At 41.3% G+C, this 17,221-nt stretch overlaps 1 protein-coding gene and 1 long non-coding RNA gene across 3 annotated transcripts in view; one reads left to right on the top strand and one right to left on the bottom strand.

The window, feature by feature from the left end:
* The window catches only part of HEXD (hexosaminidase D), a 93,881-nt gene that overhangs the window by 23,458 nt on the left and 53,202 nt on the right, over positions 1-17,221 (bottom strand). The window contains exon 11 of the mRNA XM_053709780.1: positions 15,632-15,733. Within this exon, the coding sequence (XP_053565755.1) occupies positions 15,632-15,733 (102 nt within the window). The remainder of the gene's footprint in view (positions 1-15,631; positions 15,734-17,221) is intronic.
* Positions 8,402-17,221, top strand: part of LOC128656105 (uncharacterized) — a 46,633-nt gene continuing 37,813 nt past the window's right edge. The window contains exons 1-2 of one of the 2 annotated variants that reach the window (XR_008401972.1): positions 8,402-8,545; positions 15,646-15,747. This is a non-coding gene — a long non-coding RNA (uncharacterized LOC128656105). Of the gene's footprint in view, positions 8,546-8,602; positions 8,866-15,645; positions 15,748-17,221 lie in introns of those variants that run through there. The other variant, XR_008401971.1, reaches the window with a different exon arrangement.

The following is a 17,221-nucleotide window of genomic DNA, read 5'->3' as shown; positions in this document are numbered from 1 at the left end:
CAGTATAATATAATCAATAAATGCATAATAATTAGGCAATGTAAAGACACTTAGTTTGAATTTCACATGAGAAGTAGATTTTGTTCTGACAAATTAAAAAAGTTAGTTTTATTTTCCTTCCCACTGCATCATGTGACAGCCGTTGGCCAATCAAAAAATGCATAAGTATAATCTGTAAATCTTGCACATGCTCAGTAGGGGCTGGTGCCTCAGACAGTGTGCATATAAAAAGAGTGTGCATATTTAGATAATGGATGTGAATTGGAAAGTTGTTTATAATTGTGTTCTCTTTCTGAACAATGTTTAATAATATCAAGTTTAATATTGAGTTAAAGTGAATGTCAATTTTCATGTGAAAGTGCCCGGTTTTTAAAAAACTATTAAAAACAGGGTCACTTTCATTCATGAAAATTGACATTGCACCGGATTTTAAAAACAGAATTTATGCTTACCTGATAAATTACTTTCTCTTACGGTTTATCCAGTCCACGGATTCATCCTTACTTGTGGGATATTCTCAATCCCTACAGGAAGTGGCAAAGAGAGCACACAGCAGAGCTGTCCATATAGCTTCCCTCAGGCTCCGTCCCCCCAGTCATTCGACCGACGGTTAGGAGAAAAGTGCAGTGGTGACTGTAGTTTTACTAAAATAAATTTGAACCTGACTTAATTGCCAGGGCGGGCCGTGGACTGGATACACCGTAAGAGAAAGTAATTTATCAGGTAAGCATAAATTCTGTTTTCTCTTACATGGTGTATCCAGTCCACGGATTCATTCTTACTTGTGGGATACCAATACCAAAGCTTTAGGACACGGATGAAGGGAGGGAACAAGTCAGGTAACCTAAACGGAAGGCACCACTGCTTGCAAAACCTTTCTCCTAAAAATAGCCTCCGAAGAAGCAAAAGTATCGAATTTGTAAAATTTGGCAAATGTATGCAGTGAAGACCAAGTCGCTGCCTTACAAATCTGTTCAACAGAAGCCTCATTCTTGAAAGCCCATGTGGAAGCCACAGCTCTGGTGGAATGAGCTGTAATTAGTTCAGGAGGCTGCTGTCCAGCAGTCTCATAAGCCAGTCGGATGATGCTTTTCAGCCAGAAGGAAAGAGAGGTAGCAGTCGCTTTCTGACCTCTCCTCTTACCAGAATAGACAACAAACAAGGATGATGTTTGTCTGAAATCTTTAGTTGCTTTTAAATAGAATTTTAAAGCACGAACCACATCAAGATTGTGTAACAGTCGTTCCTTTTTAGAAACTGGATTAGGGCACAGAGAAGGAACAATGATTTCCTGGTTAATATTCTTATTAGAAACCACTTTTGGAAGGAAACCAGGTTTGGTTCGCAAAACAACCTTATCTGTATGGAACACCAGATAGGGTGAATTACACTGCAAAGCAGACAATTCAGAAACTCTTCGAGCAGAAGAAATAGCTACCAAAAACAAAACTTTCCAAGATAATAACTTAATATCTATGGAATGCAAAGGTTCAAACGGAACCCCTTGAAGAACTGAAAGAACTAAATTTAGACTCCATGGAGGAGCCACAGGTCTGTAGACAGGCTTGACTCTAACTAGGGCCTGCGCAAACGCCTGAACGTCTGGTACAGCTGCCAGACGCTTGTGTAACAGGATAGACAGAGCAGATATCTGTCCCTTTAAGGAACTAGCTGACAATCCTTTCTCCAATCCTTCTTGGAGAAAAGACAATATCCTTGGAATCCTAATTCTACTCCACGAGTAACCCTTGGATTCACACCAACAAAGATATTTCCGCCATATCTTATGGTAAATTTTCCTGGTGACAGGCTTTCTAGATCAAAGTATCTATAACTGATTCAGAGAACCCACGCTTAGCTAGAATTAAGCGTTCAATCTCCAAGCAGTCAGTTGCAGAGAAACTAGATTTGGATGCTTGAATGGACCTTGAATTAGAAGATCCTGCCTCGATGGCAGTTTCCATGGTGGAGCCAATGACATGTCCACTAAATCTGCATACCAAGTCCTGCGTGGCCACGCAGGCGCTATCAGAATTACCGAAGCCTTCTCCTGTTTGATTCTGGCTACTAGCCGAGGGAGGAGAGGAAACGGTGGAAAGACATAAGCTAGACTAAATGACCAAGGCGCTACTAAAGCATCTATCAATGCCGCCTTGGGATCCCTGGACCTGGATCCGTAAAGGGGAAGTTTGGTGTTCTGACGGGACGCCATCAGATCCAATTCTGGAATGCCCCATAGCTGGGTTAGCTGAGCAAAGACCTCCGGGTGGAGTTCCCACTCCCCCGGATGGAAAGTCTGACGACTCAGATAATCCGCCTCCCAGTTGTCTACTCCTGGGATGTGAATTGCAGATAGATGGCAGGAGTGATCCTCCGCCCATTTGATGATCTTGGTTACTTCCTCCATCGCTAGGGAACTCTTTGTTCCTCCCTGATGATTGATGTACGCTACAGTCGTGATGTTCTCCGACTGAAATCTGATGAATTTGGCCTCCGCTAGTTGAGGCCATGCCTGGAGCGTATTGAATATCGCTCTCAGTTCCAAAATGTTTATCAGGAGAAGAGATTCTTCCCGAGACCATAGACCCTGAGCTTTCAGGGAGTCCCAGACCGCACCCCAGCCTAACAGACTGGCATCGGTCGTGACAATGATCCACTCCGGTCTACGGAAACTCATTCCCTGAGACACGTGATCCTGAGACAACCACCAGAGAAGGGAGTCTCTGGTTTTCTGGTCCATTTGTATTTGAGGAGACAAATCTGCATAGTCCCCATTCCACTGTTTGAGCATGCACAGTTGCAGTGGTCTTAGATGAATTCGGGCAAAAGGGACTACGTCCATTGCCGCAACCATGAGGCCGATTACCTCCATGCACTGAGCCACAGAAGGCCGAGGAATGGAATGAAGAACTCGGCAAGTATTCAAAAGTTTTGACTTACTGACTTCTGTCAGAAAGATTTTCATTTCTACCGAGTCTATTAGTGTTCCCAGGAAGGGAACCCTTGTGAGCGGGGACAGAGAACTTTTTTCTACGTTCACCTTCCACCCGTGAGACCTTAGAAAGGCCAGAACAATGTCCGTATGAGCCTTTGCTCTGTGAAAAGACGACGCCTGTATTAAGATGTCGTCTAGGTAAGGTGCTACTGCAATGCCCCGCGGTCTTAGTACCGCTAGAAGGGACCCTAGCACCTTTGTGAAAATTCTGGGAGCGGTGGCCAACCCGAAAAGAAGGGCCACAAACTGGTAATGCGTGTCCAGAAAGGCGAACCTTAGGAACTGATGATGATCTTTGTGGATAGGAATATGTAGGTACGCATCCTTTAGATCCACGGTAGTCATATATTGACCTTCCTGGATCATCGGCAAGATTGTCCGACTAGTTTCCATTTTGAAAGATGGAACTCTGAGGAATTTGTTTAGATTTTTTAGATCCAGGATTGGCCTGAAAGTTCCTTCCTTCTTGGGAACTACAAACAGATTTGAGTAAAATCCCAGTCCTTGTTCTGCAATTGGAACTGGGTGTATCACTCCCATCTTTAGAAGATCTTCGACACAGAGTAAGAACGCCTGTTTCTTTGTTTGGTCTGAAGACAAACGAGAAATGTGGAACCTTCCCCTTGGGGGAGAGTCCTTGAATTCTAGAAGATACCCCTGAGCAACAATTTCTAATGCCCAGGGATCTGGAACATCTCTTGCCCAAGCCTGGGCAAAGAGAGAAAGTCTGCCCCCTACTAGATCCGGTCCTGGATCTTGGGCTACTCCTTCATGCTGTCTTGGCAGCAGGCACAGGCGAAAGGAGCGAAAATTAGCCTTGTTTTTGGCCTTAAACGGTCTATCCTGCGGGAGGGCATGACCCTTCCCCCCAGTGATATCCGTGATAATTTCTTTCAACTCGGGACCAAAAAGGGTCTTTCCCTTGAAAGGAATGTTTAGTAATTTTGTTTTGGACGACACATCAGCCGACCATGATTTGAGCCAAAGCGCTCTTCGCGCCATAATGGCAAAACCTGAATTTTTCGCCGCTAACTTAGCTAATTGGAAAGCGGCATCAGTGATAAAAGAATTAGCCAGCTTTAAAGCGTGAATTCTATCCATGACTTCGTCATATGAAGTCTCCCTCTGGAGCGACTCCTCCAGCGCCTCAAACCAAAAAGCCGCTGCAGTAGTTACAGGAATAATGCAGGCAATTGGCTGGAGAAGAAAACCTTGCTGAACAAACATTTTCTTCAGCAAACCTTCCAATTTTTTATCCATAGGGTCTTTAAAAGCACAACTGTCTTCTATTGGTATAGTTGTACGCTTAGCAAGTGTTGAAACTGCTCCCTCCACCTTAGGGACCATCTGCCACGCGTCCCGCCTGGGGTCATTTATGGGGAACATTTTCTTAAAGATAGGGGGGGGAACAAAAGGTACACCTGGTCTCTCCCACTACTTAGTCACAATATCCGCCACCCTCTTCGGGATCGGAAACGCATCAGTGTATACAGGGACTTCTAAAAATCTGTCCATTTTACACAACTTTTCTGGGACCACCATGGGGTCACAATCATCTAGCGTAGCCAAAACCTCCTTAAGCAGGACGCGGAGGTGTTCCAGCTTAAATTTAAACGCTAATGAATCTGACTCTGCCCGCTGAGAAATTTTTCCTGTGTCAGAAATTTCTCCCTCGGACAGACCATCCCTCACTGCCACTTCAGAGTGTTGTGAGGGTACTACAGATAAATCATCCAAAGCTTCTGATTGCTCATCCTCTGTTCTTAAAACTGAGTTATCACGCTTTTTTGGAAAAACTGGCAGTTTGGATAAAAATGCCGCAAGGGAATTATCCATGACTGCTGCTAATTATTGTAATGTAAAAGGGGCCAATGCGCTAGAGGTACTAGGCAACGCTTGCGCGGGTGTAACTGGTGTAGACACATGGGGAGAGGAAGGAGGACTATCCTCATTACCTTTCGTCAAAGAATCATCTTGGGCTACATTTTTAAGTGTTACTGCATGGTCATTAAAATGTTTAGATACCTTAGCACACTTTAAACACAAATGCAATGGGGGTACCGCCATGGCTTTCAAACACATAGAACAAGGTCTATCTGTAGGCTCAGACATGTTAGACAGACTTAGATAGCACTTAAATACAAAAAAATACACTTTTTGAAAAAACGTTACTGTGCCTTTAAATAATAAAAAGCACCCACTTTTTTACCAAATCTCAAAAAAACATCCGATCTTTATGAAATTCACACCATATGATCCTAATGCTTTGAAAAGATTGCACACCAAGTTTCAAGCAAATTGAAGCTGCCACCGGTTTAACACACTACAGCACGATGCCACAGTCTCTGCTGTGGCCCTACCTTCCTTGGGGATTAGTTTTGGAACCAAATAAGCCTCCCTGAAGTCCTTCTGCAATCTCTGGACTCTACATGTGAAGCTGCATGAAGCTGACTTGCAAAACAACTGCGCAACTGAAGCGCGAAAATTAGGCCCCCTCCCTCTTCACTCTGGAGTTGTGGGGCCTTCCTGAGTCAATTTAGGTGTCTAAAATTATGCCAGGCGTATAAAACCCCTATAAAGTGTTCCAAACATGACAAACACTTGTGCAAACATCAGATTATATTAAAAAATAATCGATTTTCCCCATAACAGTGTCCACCAGTGATTTAAGCCCTTTTAACCAAGCCATCCTTCTATACTGAGTCTGAGAATATGGCTTACCTTCCCACATGGGGATTTCTGTCAGTCTTCTATCATTACCAAGTCTTGTTAGAAAAAAAATGACTGATCATACCTGAAGCAGTTAAGCCTGCAAACTGTTCCCCCCAACTGAAGTTCTCCGGTACTCAACAGTCCTGTGTGGGAACAGCAATGGATTTTAGTTACAACATGCTAAAATCTTTTTCCTCTCAGCAGAAATCTTCATCACTTTCTGCCTCAGAGTAAATAGTACAAACCGGCACTATTTTAAAATAACAAACTCTTGATTGAAGAAATAAAAACTACAAATCTAACACCACATACTCTTTACCCTCCCGTGGAGATGCTACTTGTTAGAGCGGCAAAGAGAATGACTGGGGGGGCGGAGCCTGAGCGGAGCTATATGGACAGCTCTGCTGTGTGCTCTCTTTGCCACTTCCTGCAGGGATTGAGAATATCCCACAAGTAAGGATGAATCCGTGGACTGGATACACCATGTAAGAGAAAATATATTTACCTTTTTCTTCTGAAACGCCGGATCGCCGTTCTGCATTGCACGCGAGCGCAAATGTGCAACACCGATGCCCCCACCGGCTTCTTCCTGGTTAACTTACCCAGCAATGACGAAACCGGCTTCCTCCAATCATGGCGTTGCCTCAGGCAATAATTCCCCCAGCCGGGGGAAAGCCATGATTGGAGAATGCCGGAATCATCATTGCTGACGTATGAAGAGGCTTGCGACGGGCTGGTGTAGCGCTGGAGCGGCTTCAAGAAGAAAAGGTATTTTAAGAAAACGGGTGAAATGTAAACTTTCATGAATGAAAGTGCCCCTGTTTTTAATAGTATTTTTTAAAAACGGGCACTCATTCTTGAAAGTTTACCTTCACTTTAAGTGGTCCTTTAAAGGTACAGTAAAGTAAAAATCTGGCAGTGCTGTTTGCAACAATGTTTATCGCAGTTTATTACAATGTTGCTGCCATAGACTGCTACAGACATGTGCATGTTCCTGAGCTCCTATCAGTTTACCTAGATTTACTCTTCAACAGAGGATATCAAAAAATTAAGCAAATTTGATAATAAAAATAAATTAGAAAGTTGTTTAAAATTGCATACTATCTGAACCATTGACTTTACTGTCCCTTTAAGTAACTTATACAGGTATACCTCACTTTACAGCGCTTCGCTAATACAGCGCTTTGTGGAGCTGAAGTTCCACCTCCAAGGATTTTAAAACAGTGCTGTAATCATCGTGAGATTGTGAGAAAAGTGACTGGCACCATTTTGTTATGCGCAGTTCACTCTGTTTATAGCATTGCAGTGCAATCTGTGTCAGTGCTATAGTCTAGCAAATTTTACTACAGTAATTGTCACTATTTTACAGGTACAGTATTTATTGACTACTAATTGAATATTGTGCTATGCTAGTGTTAAACTAAACGTAGCGCTATTGCACCCCAAAAATATGTTAGTTCAAACATGTTTTTAAACACTCTGGCAAGTGAAAAGAAAGCTAAAACCTCCTTGTTTCACTTTAATGCGGTTTTCACTTTACAGGGGGCTCCGGTCCCTAACCCGCTGTATACCTGTATTATAAAGAGGGAAAGGAAACAAACAAACTTTATATTACATAATGAAAAGTCAAGCAAGATACACAAAGACTAATACATAAAGAGAATCAGAAGTCAATAATCTGACAATATTATAAACGTAGCACAACCCGGGCCCTACATTCTATCATTTGGAAATATTGTAGACATTTTTATTAAACTTAAAACAACCTTCCACCTATTATACTATGGTTGCAGAAGACAATAGTGCATGTAAATGTGTTCCAGTGAGTGCGGTACAATATCAGGAATGTTTAAGGTTGTATATAAGAGTTTAGTATAGTAACACAAAAGGGTTTGATAGTTTGGGGAAAGAATAATGACTATAGTAAACCCAGAGGTTAACTCTTACATTTCTACAAGGTATCATAATGGTAAATTTTGTCTTACTCTGTGTTGTAAACCCAGAGGTTAATATTGAGACTCTGTGAAACAGATAGATTTTATCAAATGAACATAGCTATTGTGACACTATATATTGCAGAAGGTCATTACACCTGTGATGTTTGTTGGCTGGAAAACAGAGAGCTGGACTTATTGAGTAGTAAATGAAATGTCATCCAGACTGTAACCCAGAAAAACAAACAAACTATAAGTTATGACATACTGAAGCATTTATGTACTAAACGTTTACGCTGCAAATTGCAGACAGAAAATGTAACAGAATAATAAAGTGACAATAAAACAGGCTAGGTGCTGTCTATAGTCACCGTGCAATTTGCTTTAGTAGAACATCTATCAAACAGAGACAACGATCTAACGTCAAAAGATAAGAGTCTAACTAAAAGGTAGTAAAACTATTTCTGTGGACAACATAAAAATAATTTAACCTATTCTTGCCCTCAGTTTCACCCAGGAGAGTTACCATGCCAAGGTTGCTTAATGGAAAATGTGATTGTCGTTGTACTGGCCACAAACATCAAGGGGCACAGTGCAAAGTCCAGTGCGGTCAGCACACACTGCCCTATAAACTGTAGCGCAGTCCGTAGAAATGCCCCAGCATGCACTCCCCTCAACATGACATTCAGCAGCAGGAACATCCAGTGTGACAGTAAAATAGAGGGTCATTCACAGACTCCACCTCTGACTCCATGATGTAATGTTGCTCTGATATCACATCTGTTCCAGAGCAGGTACTTCTGCCAAAGGATTGGGTGTGATGGATTCATTCCAGAGGACTACAGTGCTGCTGGATTGTAACTCTGGCAGTGTGCCATCCAGGCGCTCAGTGTGTAGATAAGAGGTAGGTAGTGATGACTTCCAGAGCTCACGTTTGGCTTCATCAGAAGTATAAGCAGACTCTAATATTTCGGGGGATTTGTCGAACAACTCAGACCTCCTCATGAGTTGAGCAAGTAAATAATAAAACGTTCAGTCACAGCAAAAGCTCTCCTGCTAGCAAATGGCTGACACGGAGATGAACCGCTGAGCTAGTGACTAGTAAATGATCTCCAGGATAGAGAATATGAAACGTTCCCTGCTGTGGTTACCGGGCACAAATGCTGCCAAGCGAGATGCAGATGGCATTGGATTTCAGTGGCAAACTCACAAGACATAGATTTGGTAAGAGCTGGAGTGTGTTCTGGTGTGCCGCCTTCTGGAAGTCTCATTATTACAATTTATGAGATTACACAATATAATATTTTTATTCCAATATCTCATTTATTCCTTTTATACAATTTTTGTGAGCACTAGTGTAATGTTTGCAACCCCTTCATATACTTAAAAGCAGGGAACACCCGCGGGACACACTGTTCTCAAGGTAAAAACTGCCTTTATAGAATTAGGATAAGGGCTTCATAGTATGTGAGAGATTTCTTATAGAATGTCACAAGCCAAGAGATATTACTTATCTCTCCTACCCCCCCACTGGGAGTGTAATTTCCTCTGCTGGTAATGTGCACATAGCTTTTCTATAGCCAACACTTAAGTATTGAAAAATTCAGTATAGTGTCATACAACCACTGCTGCCTCTGAGAAGGTGCTTTGCTCAGATACTGGTGCACAGACCCTTACTGCATATGTGCATATGCCACTGAAAACCACTAATAACTTATACTAGAAGCATTTTTGCTTCCCATGCACACTTTTCTATCCTTTTAATAAGGAGTACATTTTGCAGTACACTGTCCCTTTAATAACCTGCTGAAATAGCTGGGATTCTATCATGCTTGGAAGAGCTGTGCTGGATCTATTTAGTATTTGTCTCTATGCCGCTGGGAACACCACATCTTCCATTCTTTCTTATAACACATTTAAAACCCCCATTTAAACTGCATATTATTTGCATAAAATACATTGTTTAAAGTAACGTTATTTAAAGTATATCATTAAAAAAACTTTTAATAATTCCCAGAAACATAAAGTCTATATCAGGCTAACTTCACCGAAGCTTAAAATGTTTGTAATGGTTCTGCAAATCTTTTTTTCTTATAAAGTGCTGACAATATCACACTATTTTTTTTTTTTTTTGCTTTTGCATCTCTTTTCCCAAACATTGTTACAAACGTGCATCCTCCTGAGCCTACTGCAGTATGTGCTCATCAAAAGCAGCACTGTTTAAATAAAGACCAATAAAATTAGATCATTTTGATAGTACGAAGCTGCAGTCCTGGGCTTCTCTCTGCTGTGATCTCGCTAAATATAGCGAGATCCAGCTATTTCTGCATGCCCCTCGAGTGGCGGTGGTGCTGATCGTTGGTGGGTGGGAGGGTAAGGAGGGAGGCGGGTGGGCGGCCCATCGCTAGAGGGGGCAGGAGGGGCGGGACCGCTACGCAACGGAAAAAAAAAAGTGTGGAGCCGCAGTGAGTGGGAAGCAGGGAGAGGGAGTTGATATAGTGAAAAGTGGGGTAGAGGGTGGGAAAGCGATCTGGGAGGGGGAGGGGGGTATGGTAATGAGGGGGGGCAGCTACACAACAGAAAAAAAATCTGTCTGCCAGTACTTAAGATGGCGGCTAATAGGTAGAGGGGGGAGGGTTAGAGAGCTGTTTGGGGGGATCAGGGAGGTTGGGGGGATCCTACACTGCAGAAAATATATATAAATAAAAAAAAATGATAAAAAAAAGCCTTTTATTTTAGTACTGGCAGACTTTCTGCCAGTACTTAACCCCTTAATGACCACAGCACTTTTCCATTTTCTGTCCGTTTGGGACCAAGGCTATTTTTACATTTTTGTGGTGTTTGTGTTTAGCTGTAATTTTCCTCTTACTCATTTACTGTACCCACACATATTATATACCGTTTTTCTTGCCATTAAATGGACTTTCAAAATATACCATTATTTTCATCATATCTTATAATTTACTATAAAAAATATTATAAAATATGAGGAAAAAATGGAAAAAAACACACTTTTTCTAACTTTGACCCCCAAAATCTGTTACACATCTACAACCACCAAAAAACACCCATGCTAAATAGTTTCTAAATTTTGTCCCTGAGTTTAGAAATACCCAATGTTTACATGTTCTTTACTTTTTTTGCAAGTTATAGGGCTATAAGTACAAGTAGCACTTTGCCATTTCCAAACCACTTTTTTTCAAAATTAGCGCTAGTTACATTGGGACACTAATATCTTTCAGGAATCTCTGAATATCCATTGACATGTATATATTTTTTTTTAGAAGACATCCCAAAGTATTGATCTAGGCCCATTTTGGTATATTTCATGGCACCATTTCACCGCCGAATGCGATCAAATAAAAAAATTATTTTACTTTTTCACAAATTTTTTCACAAACTTTAGGTTTCTCACTGAAATTATTTACAAACAACTCATGAAATTATGGAATAAATGGTTGTAAATGCTTCTCTGGGATCCCCTTTGTTCATAAATAGCAGACATATATGGCTTTGGCTTTGCTTTTTGGTAATTAGAAGGCTGCTAAATGCCACTGCGCACCAACCGTGTATTATGCCCAGCAGTGAATGGGTTAATTAGGGAGCATGTAGGGAGCTTCTAGGGTTAATTTTAGCTCTAGTGTAGTGTAGTAGACAACCCCAAGTATTGATCTAGGCCCATTTTGGTATATTTCATGCCACCATTTCACCGCCAAAAGCAATCAAATAAAAAAAAATTGTTCACTTTTTCAAACTTTAGGTTTTTCACTAAAATTATTTACAAACAGCTTGTGCAATTATGGCACAAATGGTTTTAAATGCTTCTCTGGGATCCCCTTTGTTCATAAATAGCAGACATATATGGCTTTGGCGTTGCTTTTTGGTAATTATAAGGCCGCTAAATGCTGCTGCGCATCACATGTGTATTATGGCCAGCAGTGAAGGGGTTAATTAGGTAGTTTGTAGGGAGCTTGCAGGGTTAATTTTAGCTTTAGTGTAGAGATCAGACTCCCACCTGACACATCCCACCCCCTGATCCCTCCCAAACAGCACTCTTCCCTCCCCCACCCCACAATTGTCCCCGCCATCTTAAGTACTGGCAGAAAGTCTGCCAGTACTAAAATAAAAGGTATAAAAAAAAAAAAAAAAATTTTTTTTAAGCATATTTACATATGCTGCTATGTAGGGTCCCCCCTTAGCCCCCAACCTCCCTGATCCCCCCAAAATAGCTCCCTAACCCTCCCCCTCTGCCTTATTGGGGCCATCTTGGGTACTGGCAGCTGTCTGCCAGTACCCAGTTTGCAAATAAAAATGTTTTATTTTTTATGTTTTACTTTTTGTTTCTGTAGTGTAGCTTCCCCCCCACAGTCCAATACCCCACCAGCCAAACCGATCACCAAAAAAACCATATTAACCCCTTTGATCCCCACTTCTAACATAAACATTTTCTGTAGGTAGTGGTTCCCACCCGCTCCCTCCCCCTGCACCCCCCCCCCCCGGCCTCCCCGTGCACGCGCGCGCGTCCGTGCGCGTCCCCCCGGTCGTCCCCGCCCCCGATCCCGCCCCCCCTCCGCATCACAAAGGCCATCGATGGCCGCCACCCACCTCCCATACCGGCTCCCACCCACCAACGAACGTAGCCGTTAATGTCCGGTGCAGAGAGGGCCACAGAGTGGCTCTCTCTGCACCGGATGGCTACAAATGGTTATTGCAGGATGCCTCGATATCGAGGCATCACTGCAATAACCGGAAAGCAGCTGGAAGCGAGCAGGATCGCTTCCAGCTGCTTTCCAAACCGAGGACGTGCAGGGTACGTCCTCAGGCGGTTAACTGCCTTTTTTTTGAGGACGTACCCTGCACGTCCTCGGTCATTAAGGGGTTAAAGGGACACTGAACCCAAATTTTTTCTTTTGTGATTCAGATAGAGCATGCAATGTTAAGTAACTTTCTAATTTAGTCCTATTATCAATTTTTCTTCGTTCTCTTGCTATCTTTATTTGAAAAAGAAAGCTTTTTTTGGGTTGAGTACTCTGGACAGCACTTTTTTATTAGTGGATGAATTTATCCACCAATCAGCAAGAACAACCCAGGTTGTTCACCAAAAATGGGCCGGCATCTAAACTTACATTCTTGCATTTCAAATAAAGATACCAAGAGAATGAAGAAAATATGATAATAGGAGTAAATTAGAAAGTTGCTTAAAATGTCATGCTCTATGTGAATCACGGAAGAAAAAATTTGGGTTCAGTGTCCCTTTACGATGGGGTGACCATTGTGGGGGAAGGAAGAGAACTGTTTGAGAGGGATTAGGGGGATCAGGGGGTGGGAGGGTAACCTATACACTAAAGCTAAATTAACCCTACAAGCTACCTAATTAACCCCTTCACTGCTGGGCATAATACAAGTGTGGAGCGCAGCAGCATTTAGCGGCCTTCTAATTACCAAAAAGCAATGCCAAAGCCATATAACTCTGCTATTTCTGAACAAAGGGGATCCCAAAGAAGCATTTACAACCATTTGTGCCATGATTGCACAAGCAGTTTGTAAATAATTTCAGTGAGAAACCTAAAATTGTGAAAAAGTTAACAATTTTTTTTATTTGATCGCATTTGATGGTGAAATGGTGGCATGAAATATACCAAAATGGGCCTAGATCAATACTTTGAGTTGTCTACTAAAAAAAATATATAGTTTTGATAGATAAATATAAAAAGGGCTCTATGTTTTAATGTAGTGATGGCAAAAATGCTAAAAATGCTCTGGTCTTTTGGGGAAGTTTTTGTCTGAAATGCCCGTCCCTTAAGGGGTTAAAGGGACACTGAACCCAAATGTTTTCTTGATTCAGATAGAGCAGTAATTTTAAGCAATTTTTAAATTCACTTCTATTATCAATTTTTCTTTGTTATCTTGGTATCTTTATTTGAAAAAACAGGAATGTAAGCTTAAGAACCGGCCCATTTTAGGTTCAGCACCTGGGTAGCGCCTGCCGATTTGTGGCTGTATTTAGCCACCAATCAGCAAGCGCTACCCAGGTGCTGAAGCAAAGATGGGCTGGCTCGTAAGCTTACATTCCTGCTTTTTCAAATAAAGATAGCAAGAGAATGAAGAAGGATTGATAATAGAAGTAAATTAGAAAGTTGCTTAAAATTACTGCTCTATCTGAATTACGAGAGAAAACATTTGGGTTCAGTATCCCTTTAAGCAAGTTCGCATTTGCCATTTGAAGTGTTAGGAGTGGGACTACTTACGTATCACAAGGTGTGCTCGTGACAAGTACAAGCCTTTGTTTAGCCGGTGAGATAGCTCATTAATTGGCCACCTGTAATATGTGTTTAAACCTCTGCATTGCTGGTCTGATTCCTGGCTGGGCTGAATCAGCATTTTATCCTTCTGAAGTCTTATACACAGCAGCCTATGCTTCTCACACACCGCTGGTGATTTATGTGTAACATATGCACCAATCAGGGGCTCCATATAAACTGATATCAGCATCTGGTCCATGGTCAAGCTTCTGATCTCAGGTTTAAAAAACAACAAAAACATTCTTTTTATTTCTAAAATTATATTCAGAGAGCAGCAACATGAGCTTTTATCAGTGCTCAGTCATTGCAGATCACTATATAGAGAAGTATGAGAGAGCCAGGCTGTGATATTCTTTATATAAGAACAGAGGAAATGACCTAATATTCAGAGGGCAGCTTTTATCAGTGCTCAGTCATTGCAGATCACTATATAGAGAAGTATGAGAGAGCCAGGCTGTGATATTCTTTATATAAGAACTAAGGAAATGACCTAATATTCAGAGAGCAGCAACATGAGATTTTATAAGTGCTCAGTCATTGCACTATCTAGGGCAGTGCGCCATGATACATTAGTGTGTCGGCAGCAGTGTGGTGTAGGTGTCTCGTGAAATGCAGAACATTTTGTGGAAGGGCACCGCAGAGCTCCCTTACTCGCGTCTGCTTCCCTTGGTCCTTCCCCCAGAACTTCCTAAAGAAGCTCTGCTATTGTGACTGGCGGTGTTGGAGCGGTAGGGCGAGGTGTGTGGAAGAAGAACGTGGAGTGTAGATTAGAGTGAGAAGAACAGTGCAAGGATTTACACCACCCCCAACTCTCGGCTGTGCTGAACAGAGGAGTCCCCCAGAGGTCCTGGACTTGGACTGCACTTAGCGGGCCGTCTGCCATCTTGGCAAATTGTGTGGAGAATCAGTGTGCTCCCAATCACCCGGGTGAGCGCAGCTCCAGGCTGTCACCCATGCAGCTGAAGGTAGGTCACCCTCCCAAACCCAATGTGGCAAACAGCAAGCCCCCCACCACATGGCACTTAGAATTTGTTTTCTGCCATTTATTTTTACTAGGCTCTTTCAAAAATGCATCCAAACATAGCTAAAAAAGCATTAAAAATTATTGTGCAGTTTTCTACTACATGCAATTGTGAAGCTTAAAAATGCTTGATGATGAAATGTGAGTATCTTTATCTAATATTCCACCAAATATTCATAAACTGTGTTCATCTCATCAACCTCATATATCCCATTAAAATGGTAAGTAGTTATTGGTGTTCGTATCTCTTATAACAAGTTAGTTTAACTTCCGGTTTGCTAGTACAACGGAATTACTGTGTCACGAAATGATGCACGTCTAAACAGTGTGTCACCAACATGACAAGTTTGGAAAGCTCTGATCTAGGGGATAGTCTGGTGATGTAATGAATAATCTGTGTTGTTTTACTGTTTGCAGATTTCCTTTGTACAAGACAGTGGCCAATAAAAAGTGATTCACTTCCTGCTGTGGAGTTATGTATTTCAGCACTCTGGCAAACAAATTGCTCTCTCTCTCTCTCTCTCTCTCTCTCTCTCTATATATATATATATATATATATATATATATATATATATATATATATATATATATTTGTGTGTATTTGTAGATATGTATATGAGGAGGCCGAAGAGCGAATAAGATGCGTACTTACTTTCTAAGCACTTACCGGTTTCCTTCCAGAACGTCTTTCACCGACGGCTTCAGGAAGAAGGTGACATGAGCAACGAGTGAGAAGACATCGCTACCTGGAAAGGTCCCTGTAGGATCACTATTAAAGTGAAGGTAAAGTTAGGTTAATTAACTATTGAATTTATGTACCTTTTACTTATTCAAATACAGTCGCTAGGTTTGTTTTTTAAACTAATGTATTTATTTCGGTATATTTTTAACTTGATTTCTCATACCGTTCCCTGCAGAATCTCCTCCCATCCTCCATTTCCTGGTTTGTGATGCTGTGACGTATAGAGCGGTCCCACCCGCTCTATACGTGTCTAATAAGCTCGTGCACATCGAGCATGGAGGAACTGCGCATGCGCATATTTTGTTGCCGTTCTTGATGAGATGGGCTTTCACTGCTTGCCCAAAAATTTCTTTGTGCGCATGCGCGAAACGAGATCGCGCTCGCTTGGCCGCAAAGAACAAGAGAAGGCTACGCATGCGCATACTGTACTAAACATGCTGACGTCAATTGACGGCCGCCTAACGGCCAGACAATCAATTGGCTCTTCAAACAACGTGATCGTTGTACAGAAAAAAACCCAAAAAAAACGGGTTGATTTACTGGGAGCCGGATCGATGAGAATAATCTAAGAATTCTAAATTTATATTGAGGTATAAAAATAATCATGAATGAAACTACTATTATTTTGCATTGAAATATTGAATTCTTTAATACAGTACATTTTACTTTACCTTCACTTTAAGGCAAAATATTCACACAACTCGTGTTACTTAAAGTAATATTAAATAAATAACCATTAAAGGGACAGTCTAGGCAAAATTAAACGTTAATGATTAAGATAGGACATGCAATTTTTTAATTCACTTTTATAACCAAATTTGCTTTGTTCTTTTGGTATTCTTTGTTGAAAGCTAAACCTAGTTAGGCTCATATGCTAATTTCTAAACCCTTGAAGGCTGCCTCTTATCTGAATGCATTTGACATTTTTTACAGCTAGAGGGCATAAGTTCATGTGTGTCATATAGATAACATTGTGATCAGGCCCGTGGAGTTACTTATGAGAGAGCATTGATTGGCTAAAATGCAAGTTTGTAAAAAGCACTGAGATATGGGGGCAGGCTGCAGAGGCTTAGATACAAGGTAATTACAGAGGTAAAAAGTGTACTAATATAACTGTGTTGGTTATGCAAAACTGGGGAATGGGTAATAAAGGGATTATCTAGCTTTTTAAACAATAACAATTCTGGAGTAGACAGTCCCTTTAAATGATTGCAGTGAAAAAAAGACAATGTAATGTATAATCACGCTTGTCCAACGTTCCCTTAACAAGACCAACACATTCTGTGACTCAGGTTTTTTTTCTAAATGCTGCAAGTTGCTTAAAGCAGCTATTTTATTTGCGGATTGGAGAATTTGCTTTTTTGGCCACTTTAGGGAGCGTGGAACAAGCACCATTTTTACATAAAAGCAACAGGGACCAAAAATAGGACCATTAAACTCAACATTTCAACAATGAATAAAATGATTTATTATGGAAAGTAAAGCCTTAATGCAATATTCACTATTTATTTTGCT

Source organism: Bombina bombina, chromosome 1 (assembly GCF_027579735.1).
Source record: "Bombina bombina isolate aBomBom1 chromosome 1, aBomBom1.pri, whole genome shotgun sequence".
In the NCBI taxonomy this organism is placed as follows: Eukaryota; Metazoa; Chordata; class Amphibia; order Anura; family Bombinatoridae; genus Bombina; species Bombina bombina.
Note: the sequence above shows the minus strand (reverse complement) of the source record. Positions and strands in the feature narration are given on the sequence as shown.